General features: G+C 36.5%; 1 protein-coding gene across 5 annotated transcripts in view; it reads right to left on the minus strand.

Annotated features, from left to right (window-relative positions):
• Positions 1-14409, minus strand: part of ITCH (itchy E3 ubiquitin protein ligase) — a 66469-nt gene that overhangs the window by 23263 nt on the left and 28797 nt on the right. For 4 of the 5 annotated variants that reach the window (XR_014698665.1, XM_084538492.1, XM_084538489.1 and 1 more), the window contains exons 2-9: positions 14086-14176; positions 11373-11511; positions 9683-9807; positions 9417-9554; positions 6954-6996; positions 3797-3966; positions 2340-2574; positions 978-1073 (exon numbers count right to left, since the gene is read on the minus strand). Coding sequence is in view for 4 of the 5 variants with exons in the window: in XM_084538489.1 (XP_084394615.1) it covers positions 978-1073; positions 2340-2574; positions 3797-3966; positions 6954-6996; positions 9417-9554; positions 9683-9807; positions 11373-11511; positions 14086-14176 (1037 nt within the window). In the remaining variant the exon portion in view is untranslated. The remainder of the gene's footprint in view (positions 1-977; positions 1074-2339; positions 2575-3796; positions 3967-6953; positions 6997-9416; positions 9555-9682; positions 9808-11372; positions 11512-14085; positions 14177-14409) is intronic. The other variant, XM_084538491.1, reaches the window with a different exon arrangement.

Genomic DNA, 14409 nt, shown 5'->3' on the forward strand with positions numbered 1-14409 from the left:
TACAACTTCCATGTAAAGACTAACATTACTGGCTGTTCTAAGAGCTGGAAAAGCCTAATAACCAAAGATAATTTATAAGAGCATAGTAAATTAGCAGCTGGGAACCCTGAGGCAGGATCAAAAGAGTGTAAACAGTAACCTCAGGATAAAGAAGTAACCAAGGGCATTTTTGCTCAAGCTAATAGTTATCTTAATCCCAAAATACCTTTCTGTGGTTTTGGTTCTCTTCTACTGTCAGGGGTGTTTGCTGTCTTTAGCTTTAACCCATTTTTCAGTATACACACACACACTTATGCTTTGACAGGAAATTCCAATTCTGTTATCTTTAACATTCAACTCTTTTCCACACTGTATATTATGCATTACTGCAGAATCACAGAATTGAAGGGATTGGAAGGGACCTCAAAAGATCATAGGGTCCAACCCCCTGCCAAAGCAGGTTCCTCAGAGCAGGCTGCCCAGGTAGGCGTCCAGACAGGCCTTGAAGCCTCCAGAGAAGGAGACTCCACAACCTCCCTGGGCAGCCTGTTCCAGTGCTCCGTCACCCTCACCATGAAGAAGTTCTTTCACATGTTGGTGCAGAACTTGTTGTGCTCTGTCTTGTGGCCATTACCCCTTGTCCTGTCCCCGCAAACCACTGAAAAGAGATTGGCCAAATCCCTCTGTCTCCCACATCTCAGGTATTTAAACACATTGATGAGATCCCCTCTCAATCATTCTTTTCTCCAGGCTGAACAGACCCAGGTCTCTCAGCCTTTCCTCATAGGGAAGATGCTCCAGGCCCCGTATCATCTTTGTGGCCCTCTGCTGGACTCCTTCCAGGAGATCCCTGAACTATTTGGAGATAACCTGGAGCAATTGTTTGAGCTCAATGCTATTTACAAACCTGCTCTTTAGCTTTAGTAAAGTGTCAGTCAATTTCTGATACAACCAATCCAAACATATCCTAGGCAAGGAGATGATTTTGCATGGCTCACCTTGGAGGAAGAGGCTCTGGCCGATCCCACGTAGTTCGTTTTTCAACATGATCTACATAGTATATTCGACCATGTTGGTCTACTCTTTGCTCCCAACTGAAAATAAAACAATACTTTTATTTTTATTAAGATGAATGTACTCCAACCATTCATCTGTAGTATAAAGCATACAGTATAAAGAGGAGAAATGTTTGTTTTCATAAAATGCTTATTTCTATGTAAAACACCTGACCATTTTGGTACATGGTATGCACCAAAACGCTGTACAATATACAGTGGTACAATGTCCATATTAGCAGTAATTCTATGTTAACTAGAACAAAAAAAATAAAAAATGAAAAATATTTTTAAAACTTTCCACATGACCACCTCCAGTTTCTGGAAAACTGAAGCTAAAATGCATATATATGCATGCAGTCTTCTCAAGCAATGAAGTAATGCTTTGTATTCAGTATTAAATATGTGTTCAGTTATGTGTTGAACAGTATCATTTGAGGAGCATAATCCTATTAGAATAAATTTCATTCAATTTAAATCCCCAAATTATGCAAATTTCGCACAGATCACGTATATGTGGAATTCATCATAAGAGCACTGATTTCTGAATATGCAGCATTTGGGATACTTACTCTTGTATTTGTATCAAATATAACATGGGAAGGAAGCATACTAATTTGTCATTTCTAACAAAAAGTGGTTAAGCAAAAACTGATATTTTCAAGAGTGCTTTTATGTTTCACAGTTGTCCTGTAAGGTTATTCAGATTTCTCTCACTGCTTATTACCTGACTTAATTTGCAGGCAGTTATGATCACCAATTATACCATTCACATCAGGAAGCTTTTGCTTTCCCTCACTCAAAGAGTCCAGAAACATTTATTTTTTTAAGAAAAAATTAAGAATCTAAATCAGAGCTTTGAGGCAACAGACCAATCACCTGGCAAATTCCACATGCACGTAAAATACCACATTATGCCTGCACTACTCCGAGGAGCTGCAACCTCCAAAATATGGAAGACAGCAAATTATGTCCTGCAATAATACCTTTTCTTTTACTTATCCATTCCAGTATTTTACTACCTGACTTCATTTCAATTTGAAGACAGCAAGCTGCCTTGTGATTTAAAACTTCCATGTTTCACTGACTCGGCAGTATATGAAAAGCATCAGAAATACTTGAAAGTTCAAATTCTTTCTTGAATAAACTATGCTTGAAGATATACTAGATCAAACAGAGAACTTCCACTTCAAGCATTTTGGGGAATTTTTGTTACACAGTAAAAGGTAGATGTTTTGTTTCAGTATGCCTACTGCCAGAAAATAAAATGAGAAAAATCAGCACAAAAAGTCTTTAAACTCATACCCAGGTGGAAGAGGACCTTGACTGACTGTAGTAAGTGCCTGAGCTGGAGGATTTCCTGGCTGGACTTGTCTTGATACTGGAGGCGTGGTGAGTGCAGCAGTTGCAGGAGCTGTCGTTGCAGCTGTTGCCCCCTCAGGGCTCTGTTCTGAAGATGTACTTGCAGCCGGACCTGCCAGTGATCCTGCACTGGCCCCATCATTTTCTGTAGATGTGGATGAAGGACCATTTACACTTGCTATAATGTCAAAGATCAAAAGACAGGAAGGGAAAAAAAACACTAATTGGTATTTCTCTACTTATCAGCAACCTATTTCAGAAGTTCTGAATCACAAAAGTAAACACGCAAAAACATGTATTTTGAAGAGTCTGCATATAGCCACATTTCACACTTTACACAAGAACTAAAAACGCATCTTCATCTCAGTTTGTAAAAATGCTTTAATCCAAGAACGGCCAATCAGCTGCACAATTTTGACATTACTGTTAAAATATGTTTACCAAAGCAAGTTGTCTGCATTCTGTAAACACTAAATGATTATAAACAAAAAGCTACTTGTTTGCATTTATTAATTTTGCATTTATTGTTTGCAATAATATTATAAGGGATAATAAGCATTAATATTTTCAAGGAAAGATTGACATGATGTGGAAAAATTAAGGATGTGGGACGGAGAATACATGCATTCTTTAACTGCTTTCAGCTTTTCTTTATTTTCTTTTCTGGATGCCATTTGCTGGGTGATATTAAAAGCTGTAAGTCAGGCCTTATTACTGAACGACACTGGATTTAGCTTTTGAAGTAATTACTATAGTCCATTTTCCAGTCCCAAATAGGTATTTATCAACTGTGATAATGGGATCACTGAAACAGACGGCAGTATACGGGTGTAGAACAGTTAACCTGAAAACATCTATCAACTAACTTCTCAGGACCACATCTCAAAATTTTGTAATTTTTAAATGATCGGATAAAATAAAACACTTTTATCTGTTTCCGTGCAAAAGAGTAATCAATGTTTTAAGTGCTGCTATTTCAAAGAACTTAAGTAGAATTGTAAAAACAAGTCAATAGTCTTTCAAAATCCAGTATTATCTACTGGAGGGAGTTTAATGAGTCCTTCAGTAGATTGCTTTCCAAGACTTACTAAATTTAATGGAATGCAATAGTAGCTTTCCTTTGTGTTCTTTTGCCACCATCTCTGTTACATTTAGAAGCATCACTACAATCATCGTATATCACACATGGAGGCAAGAAATTTCTAATAATACAAACAATGACTAAACAGTATATATTGAATGCAAGCTGAAAAAATAATCCTTTAGAACTTCACTGCCGAAGACTTTGCCATGACATAATGGAGTAGTTAAAAACATGCCTCAGCAATCGCTGTGTTCATTCTAAAACTGTGTGGCTTATTGATAGCTTTGAAATGAATGCCTGCTCCTAGAATACATACCAACTACTGAAGTAGGCCTGCGCGGAGTTGGTGGAGGTGGTCTGGAAGGCCTGGGAGGTCTAGAAGGTTTACAGCTTCCATTTGTGAGTGATGGAGAATCACTGCCATTAACAGTCTTGTTTTCATTGGGAGCAGCATCATCAGAGTTTTCAAGGCCATTTGAGTTGGTCCTTTGCAGGAAAAGACAGAAAGGAGAATTATACTGATAGTCTGTGATTACACCAAGCTTTATAAAAGAACTAAGAATGTAGTAGTTACTACTGGATGAGGTTTTTACACTCAAGGATTATAGAAGTCTATGTATTTTTAGAAACATTTGATATTGACAGTTTGACATTTGATATTGATAGTTTATCTTCTGATGGTACAAAGGTATCAACAGATGAAAAGATAGTGCAACAGATGTATTAACATCTGTTGCTGAAATCTCCTTTTTCCTCATCCAACTCAATACAATTGCCTTTGGGCCTTCTACATTTTGCTGCTCAGCTGTTCCAATGAATGCCATTCATCTCTAAGACAGGAAGCTGATTAAGACCAGAGAACAGCCTGTGTGCATTGGTTCCAAAGGGTGAGCACATGCTCAGAATACAAAGAATGCTTGATAATTTTAGAAGACTTAACTATGTATACACAGATTTCTCCCTTAACTCAGTTCTGGAAATGGCTAGAGAATTTATGACTAAGCATTCACATTCTGAACGTGAAATGCAGCTGCTGTGAATGAATATAAGCTTCTCAACTTTTCAAGCACTTAACTTTAAATACCAGTCCCCATCCATTCTGTACTGTTCACTTATATATTCTGATATATTTATGCCTCTTTGAGCAGAGTTAAACATATCCACGTCTTTACATCTAAAACATTTTATTTTCAGAATTAATATGTTGAGCAAAATAAAAAGATTTATTAAAATTCTAGTGGACTGACAAGTCAAATACATAGGCCATTAGTAACAAAAACGCATCTTATGGTTTCAACCCAATACCTCTAAAATCACATACTTTTAAGTACACACAAATATCAGTAGGTAGGCCCAATTAAATCACAGAGTCATAGAGGATCAAGCAGAACCATATATATCTGACCTCAGTATCAAACACACTTTTGGTCTATAGCAGGTGTGGTACATATGACAATTTATACCATACTATGAAAGTACGTATAAATTGTTAGAGACATGAAATTTGAAAGAACTACCACCTAGCTTTTCCTCAGTCAAGAAAACATACTGCCACTGTTTGAATAATAAAGTCAAGTATAACCTTTTATTTTTCATGTACCTGGAACAGGCAGCAAGCATTGTTATGCATATAGCAATAAGCACTGCTAAACATATTCCAGATCATTTACATGATCCTGAAAATAAACCTTTCATGAACACCAGAAACCCCACTGGTTAGTAGTAAAACTATGCACATGTTACTACTATTAGTATACTATTATACACTCAGACATTTGGAATACTCAAGCATGAAAACATTCTTCTGGGCATAAAAAATAGAAAATAAAACCGTTAGGGAAAGACTCTAGAGTACACAGTTCAGTGAGTTATAATCTATAAAAGAATAGTGGAATTTAACTTAGCTTCTCTAGAGGTCATCCAAGAATGTTGTGCACTGTACAAATACTTAAAATACTTGTAGTACTGAAAACTAATTAAAGTGGCTTGGTGCTCTCATTGCAGGTTAATCCACTGAGTATGGTCACACTTATCCTACCAACTAGCATGGTACATAATCCTGTATCAACCATAAAACACTGCAGTTATTAGACAGCTTTTGGAATCTTCTTAAAAAGCCTAAATATAATTCTGGTACCTCCATGTTGTAAAAGAAAACTGTGTAAAAAAAAAAAGTGGTATTTATAATAATAAAAAAAAATCCCACAGATGCATGATTTATTTTGAAACAATTTGATTAATCACTGGGAGATTAAATATATCTCAAAGAAAACTTTTTACTTCAGTACATAAGAGGGACCCTTGTCTTAAAAATGGAGGTGACACTCAGCACACATTAAAAGTAGAAATAGTCTGGACGTTGGAGTAAGACAACTCCTTTTTAGACTAGTTCTAAACTGCAGCTTGCTAGTTTTTCTTGAAAAAATTAAAGTATACTGTTACTATACTCTCTGAACTAGTTTCTCACAGTGGGGCCAGTCAAGCTCAGACACTCAACCACATGTCCTCAAAACAGAACAGAATTTGCCTGTGACACTGAAAAATTACACTGAGCTCGAGAATTTTCACAAGAGTTATAAATCCAAGAATACTGTATGTGAAAAGATTCACACTTTTTGAACTACAAATGCAAACTGATGTATGAGAGTCAGTATAACATCAGATGTACTTCAGTCCTCTTTAAGGCAGAAATGTACAAAGTAAGCCACTGTGGCAGCTAAAACATCACTGGTCCTGTAGCTGTTAGCTCCCTTAACTCAAGGTGCCACACTCCCAGAAGAGACAACAGAATATGCATGCACCTTACAGCAAAAGCTCAAAGTGCCTAGTGAAGAACAATTAAAGCCAGCACATACCCCTTCAGCAATTTTGGTGTGGCTCAGGGTAAGCAGAGAATGAACTATTACTGGGATTAATCGTAAAAACAGGGTATCTAGATTTGCTAGTGGATACAACCAAAGCAAAGCATTTGTTCTGATGCCAAAGATGTCCATGCAATTTTACAATATTTTAAATGAAACAGATAAACACAGAAAAGATCTTCAAAGAGTAACGGCCAAACTCAAAGCCAGCAATATATTGTTTATAAAGATACATATTAACAACACTAAATAAATCCATAAGGCATTTCTTTTAAGGACTTTATAAGGCTGAAGAATATGTTATGTCTGTAGCACACTTTTTCATGGAACGAAGCTTTTTGAGGAGATGAGGAACACAAAGGGATAAAAGCACAAAAGATCAGTCAGGTATGGAGGCAAACTGAAGCTAGATGTGGTTCATACAGAAAAAAATTAATATTTGAATGTACAATTGTATAGTATTTTTATTTAAGGATATGCTCAGATCTTAACAGATACTGTTGCAGTCCACACTCAGAAATTCTTCAGTCATCATGTAGGTAAAACAGACAATTCCTCATTCAGAAATGCAAACGCTAAGGCAGTACAAAAAATAGGAAAAGAAAATCTTACCATGTATCACTCCTTGCTCTGGAGCTATCATTCTGTATAGGACCTTAAATAACAGAAAGAAAAAGGCAACAGTAGCATAAGCAACACTTTAAATCATTTCCGAGAATACAAAACAAAACAGTCTTTAATGCTCAAATTTTTCTCAAATGTGGAGGTGATGCACTACAAGTGTTATTTATCTACTGTCTTATTTCAAGACTGTATATATTTTTCATCTCTCTCTCTTTATATGATTTTTAATGCACTGCTGCTGTGAAGCATGAAAACAGCAATATTTCCACTTTCTGGAAGTTAAAATACTACTTCATCCCACTGTATGAATATTGCTAAATGCAAAGAGGTCCCTGTATCAAGTAGCATTCTCAATTTTTCAAGTGGAGCTTCCTTTTCATATTCTCTACCCTGTTTTGCTGATATGTAGAGCAGTTAGGGAAACAACTTCTTTAAAATCTCTCTGACTGGCTAACAAACAACAGCAGGGACTTTACTATCTGGGGCTATCCAGCCTGGACCCTTCCCGTTCTCTGTAAATTGTTTAGCATAAAGGCATTCAAGCAGGTAGAGAATTTGGCTGCTGTCCTAACAGAATTACAGCAGCTCAGCCTAGATCTGCAAATGTTTTGCAACTGCTTATTCAGCTACCTTGCAAATATTTGCCTTTTGTGCCAGTACTCACAATGCTTGAATATACAACGCTGAAGTACTCATTCATACAGACAGCACAAACACTTTATTTCCACAGAATTAAACGAATGTAATTAACAAGAGAATCAGTTATCAGTTCTGATGGGAACTAACTACATATCTAAGATAAAGACTATGATGTAAAGGCTTATAATGCTGTTAATGTGCTGTACAAGGAGATGATTTTATTTACAGAAACAGAAAACTTAAAAGGCTAGTCAGTAAACAGTGCATCTGACTATCAGTACCTTTAGCTTTGTACAATAAGAATTTGTTAGACTACTTTTGATTAAGATTTCACTCTTTCTGCTTGGCATGTCAACATCTGCCTTGTATTGTAGAGCCCAAAACTATACATAGTACTCAGTTCCACTAACTGCATGACTTTTTCTTCTTTGTAGCATGTTTTTCTCAGTAGATGAATTTAAGGAAATGGTTTTCATCCATGCTTTTACTTCTTCCAATATTGCATCTGAGGAAAATTTGTTACTTTCACCAGGTGCTTCTGTCAACATACCTCAGCACTGCTCTACAAGTCCCACACAATCCAAGTATTTGGCTTTTCTTTACAGAAAAAAAAAAGTCTTAAGAAATAACTGTTAAAAGTCTAGTGTGCTAACTTGGTGTTCCTGTGATACTTGGATGAAATCAGAAATTAACCTCATTTAGTCCTTTAAAACAAACAAACCTAAGAAAAAAACAGAAGCCCAAAAAACTGCCTTTCCTGAACAAGCCAATCAACCGCCTAGTTTATTCCTCCAGCATTGGAGAAGCTATCTGCTGTACCTACAGTCACTTTACATGTTTCTAGTCTGCACTGTACATTTACCCTCAAGACATGCTCTTTTGCCTGTCCTGCACCAATGGAACTGAAATCTCTTACTTTTTATTTTAGTCTAATTACACATTTTACTTCAAGATTTTCAGTTATCATACTAGCTATCTGAGACTGAAGATATCAACTTACAGAATCACAGAATTTCTAGGTTGGAAGAGACCTCAAGATCATCGAGTCCAACCTCTGACCTAACGCTAACAGTCCCCACTAAACCATATCCCTAAGCTCTACATCTAAACATCTTTTAAAGACCTCCAGGGATGGTGACTCCACCACTTCCCTGGGCAGCCTGTTCCAATGCCTAACAACCCTTTCAGTAAAGAAGTTCTTCCTAACATCTAACCTAAAACACTCCTGGTACAGCTTTAGCCCATTCCCTCTCGTCCTGTCACCAGGCACGTGGGAGAACAGACCAACCCCCACCTCGCTACAGCCTCCTTTAAGGTACCTGAAGAGAGCGACAAGGTCATCTCTGAGTCTCCCCCTGCAGCACTCCAGAGGTAACAAAATCTATGAAAGCATTTACTTAAATTAAATGAGATGTTTAAAGATAATATAAAATATTGTTTCCTATTGAAGCCATTGGAATACTTATGAGACTAAACTAACCTTCTTTATATTGCTTTTCTGCTTACAATGTTATGAAAAATTGAAGGAAACTAAAGGTTTTCATTAAAGCAAGGCATAAAAAGAGTTTGGAGTTCCTAGATAAAGTTAGTGAAGTCCAGAAAAGAAACGTTCTGATCTTATTTGCATTACAGTAATGCTGATAATCTTTGCTGTGGACTATGACTCCACCTCAAAATAAAGCACACAGGAGTTTTGGTCTCTACAAATATGAAGTGAAAAAAAAAACATCATTACAATTATATTGTGTTAAAACATCCAGTAGAAAAAGCTTTGTATACCAGACACTATGTAGATTGTATATTTGAACTTACTCCTTGTACTTGAGGCATCACCATTGGTTAGGAGTTCAGGATCTACCTGCATCCCATCTAGACAGACAGACAAATCTCCTACCACTTCTGCTGGTTCTCTGTCACCAAGAAGATGCAATGTCACCACTACCTGTTCAACTGAAAAAGTACAGAAAAAAGTGAGAGTTTATCTTACTACATAACGAAAGAGTACGTTTGATTTAAGAAGACAATCACAGAACTTTAGTCTTTAGAGAGCTGCACACAGCACTCAAATTTACACTTACGTTTCATACTGTTTGATTTCAAAGTCTCATGAATATCCAGAGCAGCACTTCCCAGAAGGACATCAGATTTTAATGTTTGATGGCTCCAGACTCGAAAGGTTAATTTACTTACAGGAGTGACGATTCTGAAAAGAAAAGGTTGAATACTATGTAAAGGCACTTGTTGGCTGAACTGAATAATCTACAGCAACTGTTTTTAAATAACATTTAAGTTTCAAAAAAGAAATTATGGTAATAATATTAAACCCTTTTAAATTATGACATTTTAGTACACAGTTACCTTCTCTTTTCATATAGGAAAGAGACATAAATCAAATGTGTTGCAAGACTGTTCACAGACTATGTTTTTTATTATTAGGGGAAATACTTAGAGAAAAACTACTAGTTTGTAATTAACATTTGTGTAACTGAGAGTAGAAAAAAAGACTGGTTCTTGCAGGTTCACATTTCATGAATATTCAGCATCTGTATACCTTGTCATGAGAATTTTCTACACAGAGGGAATACAGCAAAATTTCCCTTCTGAAAAGGTTATCTGAAAATTTTAGTACATCCTGTAAAAAGGAGAGTACTCAAAACTGTTCTAAAACTATTTCAAGTATTTTGCAAAGATCAATGTTCTCCTGACAAATTGCTATATACTTGAATCATGTGAAAAAAAAATTATAGAAGATGATCTAACATTTTACTAGTACATTTCTGGCTGTACAACATATATAGATAGACAAAAAGAACATTACAATTCTTCCACAAGTTAACAAATTACAGAATCCCAGAATGGCTGAATTTGGAAGGGACCTCTGAAGATCATCTGGTCCAACCCCCCTGCCAGGCAAGATCACCTAGAGCACGTTACACAAGATGGCATCCAACAAAGTTCTCTGTGAAGAATCTTTTTATCTGACTAGGTGATAGAACCACAATTTTGGAACCTCTGCCAAACATAAGCTGTTCAAATTTGTCAGCCTGTGGCAGAGATGGTGCGGACCTGTTCCTAGAGAAGCTGTCAGCTGAGCTGCTCTCAATGACCCATGCTGTGAGGCCCTCCACTCCTAAACCCTTGTCAGCAGTTATATACTGGGAGAGCCCCTCACTGGAGAAGAAACATAGGCTAACAGAAGTAACTTTTACCAGAGCAGTTACTCCCTTCCCTCTACCCCCAAAACAAACTGAACAAACCCACACTCATTTCAGAACTGCTAAATCTTACTAGGTATTGTGCAGGAAGATGATTGCATCTGAGATGGTGTATGCAAGCCAGCAAACCTTGGAGAATAAAGCAACTCTCCTGGTACTAAGAAAAACCTAAAAGCCTGGGGATTTTTCTTTTTCTTTCTCTGAAGTATTCTGACAACAGTGGAAAGATGAGCATTATGAAATAGCTGATGATATTACAATTAAGAATAGACTCTCAAAACTGCTTTTAGAAAGTCACTTTAAGAGGTAAAATATTCACCTGCCCCTCATATTCCCTCGAGTTTTCAGAAGCCTTATGACAGAGAAACAAATTTATGGGGGAAGATGAAGGTTAGACCGCACAGTGCTGCACAAGGAACAGCAACAATTTTCAACCATGAAAAAGTAACCTTAAATGCGGCAACAAAAATGTGCACGGCACTGCCAGTTTTATCATCAAATTTATCATAGCATTAATTTAGCTCAAACTGGAAAACAAAACCACCAAACATACACTGTAAGATGCTGTTTCCACTTCGGACTACTTGTGTTGTTGCATTTTTCGGTCTTCTTTGACTGTCCATCTACCGAGACTTCCACATAAGGGCTAGGTCCAAACCATTTATTTTTTTCTTTCAGTTTTGCTGAAATAACTGTTAAGAAAGAGAAAAAACACAATTGACTACGCAGACTACATATTTCAACAGCTAATAGTATTTTTCAGCTGGGTACTTCAGTATTCAAGCACCAGGTCATTGACACCTGACAGTAATGCTCATGAGAAAAACACATTTTTTTTCCAAATATATTCTTGCATTTCAGACCATTTTGTCCAATGCTATAGCTCAAACAAAAGCCTAAAACATGCAACAGTACTTCTATTCCATCAGACACTATCGTTGATAATTATCAGTGTAAGATTCCAAACGCACTTTGGTGTTGAAAGTACAAAATATCCTCTAGAACCTCCTCCTCCTTATCGGCAGCCAGAAAAATGCCTGGAATTTATTGCAGTTGCTTGTTAAAAGCTCAAAATTCAATCCATCTTTCTCATTAAGCAATCTTGGACAACTGCCACAACTTCTGATGAAAAGATCTTTAACAGAAAGAACTTTGTGTTAAGCTTTCTGTAATAAAGTAAAATTATAGAAAAGCTAACTAAAGGCATAATTTGGAGTTCCAATAACTACCTGCTGTTCTACAACAACACCTGGATAGGACTTGCAGCTCTAGAGCGTTTCTCGTGTTAGTAAATATACTCTTTGTATTAATGGCTGGACAGTAACAGAAATCTGGATTTTTTGTAATTATTTTTTTCTAACATTCAACATAATTTACTGCAATGGTCCTGTCTTGCCAAACACTGTGTGTTGCGTCCATTTAGACAAAGAAACAGACGTTACCCCAACATCTGTTTGACACTTTGATGAGATGTGTTCTTAGATTCGTTGACAGCACTAAGCTCATAAAACAAAACTTACAACAAATAAATGATATTTCTAATCAGCCAAGTAACTCTGCTCTGTTGCTACAAATGTCATCCTGGTCTCTTGTATTTTCATCACCCATCTCAGCTATTCTACATGCTTAAAAAAAGATAACTAATTCAAGTCCATATGGCTAATCTACCTAGATTCCTTTTATAGTCTATGCTCCTTTAGAGATTTAGAGAAGTAGCTTAGTATGAAGTGCTGTGAACTGTTCCCAATGGAACTCTTTATTTATATGAGCACTCAGAAATTAGCTTCAGTTATCTAGAATTAATTTAATGAATTCCCTTTCCCAATGCCTCCACTATTTCAGTATTGCAGCATTTCATTCCTCAACATCACTATCTACCTCAAAGACATCAAGATCCAGTTTGAGGCACCACACATCAGCAGCTGTGTACCTATTTTCAAGGTTTTACTTACACAGACAATCTGGAAGTTCATTTAAACCTAACAAAGACAGCAGAGCGGAGAGGTAAGAATAGGGCAGGTGAGGACTGTTAGTTACAGAACTTTCTACAAAAAGATAAAGCCTGCCTGCAAGGGAAATGGTTTTCTAGAAGACTGTGGTTGAACTTTTGTAGAAATTAAAAATCAACCATCATAAAAGTCTCCATTTGAACATGAGACATTTCTTTAACTCTGCTTTCTTTATGAGAGTTATAGGAGCCTTTAAAGCCTTTAAAGGAGCAAACCTTAGACAGGCATCACCACTTTAATCCTTAGCTATGCAGAGTATGTACCTCCTTTGAAACCTCTACAAGTCTTCTCACCAACATCAGTCTGTATAGACAAGGGTTTTCTTAAAGTCTCATACTCCACTAAGAAAAAAAAAAAGCAAGCTTGTGACCTCAATGTGACAGTTAAGGGCAACATAATTTGTTCATTTCCAAACTTCTGTTTAGACTAAAGTTTCTCCATGTATTTTTGTCAATTCTTCTCATCCCCACAATATCAACTTTGCACCCTCAGTGTGGAAACCGTGGGTATATGCAGAGTTACTGCATGAAGTTTACCCTCAATGCTTCTAAACATAGACCTGCATATATCCACAAATACTGCATTCTCAGGCTTCAGCTTTGACACTTCAGTAAAATTTGTCAGTTAGAAAGTGAAGAAAACTTGATGAATAAGTTTCAGCAGATGCTCTGTTGGTAGGACACTACAAAAAGCAAAAGCACGGCATGTAAATCCATTCACATGGAATCTACAGGTCCTCAATTACAGTACTGTCATCAATTACTGTCATCAATACTTACTAAAAACACTTTTATAATGGTGGCCATGAAAACATTTAACAAAGAAGTAGCAAGTCAAATTTAATGAACAGTAGTTCAAATTAGCTTGAGATGTAAAAAAATTATGTGAACTTGTTAGGTTTGATGTTACGTGAAGTGTTAGCAACAGAATGCAGTATCGTATTACATTTTTACATTTCAAAGAAAACTGTTCTGTACAATTGACTTAACAGTATCCAAAAATAATTTCTTCCTTCCTTACATGAAAATGTATAATTTCGAAATGCATTTTAGATAAAATTCTGAATAAAACAGAAGATTTTCTGCCAATTCATGATTGCATTAAACTATTAGTTTTATTCTGCTATTTCTCTTGGCTTTGAACTACTAAAAACTTGCTGAAATGCAACATACTAGTAATTACTTTTTCATTATGGGAAAAACGCTTTTTACTTTTACATTTTTAACCAGAAAGGATATATAATTTCAAATGACTTACCAGTGACTTGAAGCTGTGATTTCATGGAAAACCCACTAGATGATCCTGATTTGGATCCACTGCCAGCCATAATACGGGCTGGATCTTGAATCTGGATAAAGAGAATGTAAACATTTAAATCACTGGAAACTCAAAAATTAAATTATCTATTTTTTGACATGTAGATACATTATGGGGCAAACAAAACTGGCACTCTTATTTTCTCTTCTCTTTCCATTTCCCTGAAGTACCAAATATGGTTCACAAACGGCTTTGTCTCTGCCATAACATGATCTGTAAACACTCCTGTCCTTGTCAGAAAAGGGGGGGGACGAGGGGGAGGGG

This window comes from Aythya ferina, assembly GCF_964211825.1.
Source record: "Aythya ferina genome assembly, chromosome: 16".
In the NCBI taxonomy this organism is placed as follows: domain Eukaryota; kingdom Metazoa; phylum Chordata; class Aves; order Anseriformes; family Anatidae; genus Aythya; species Aythya ferina.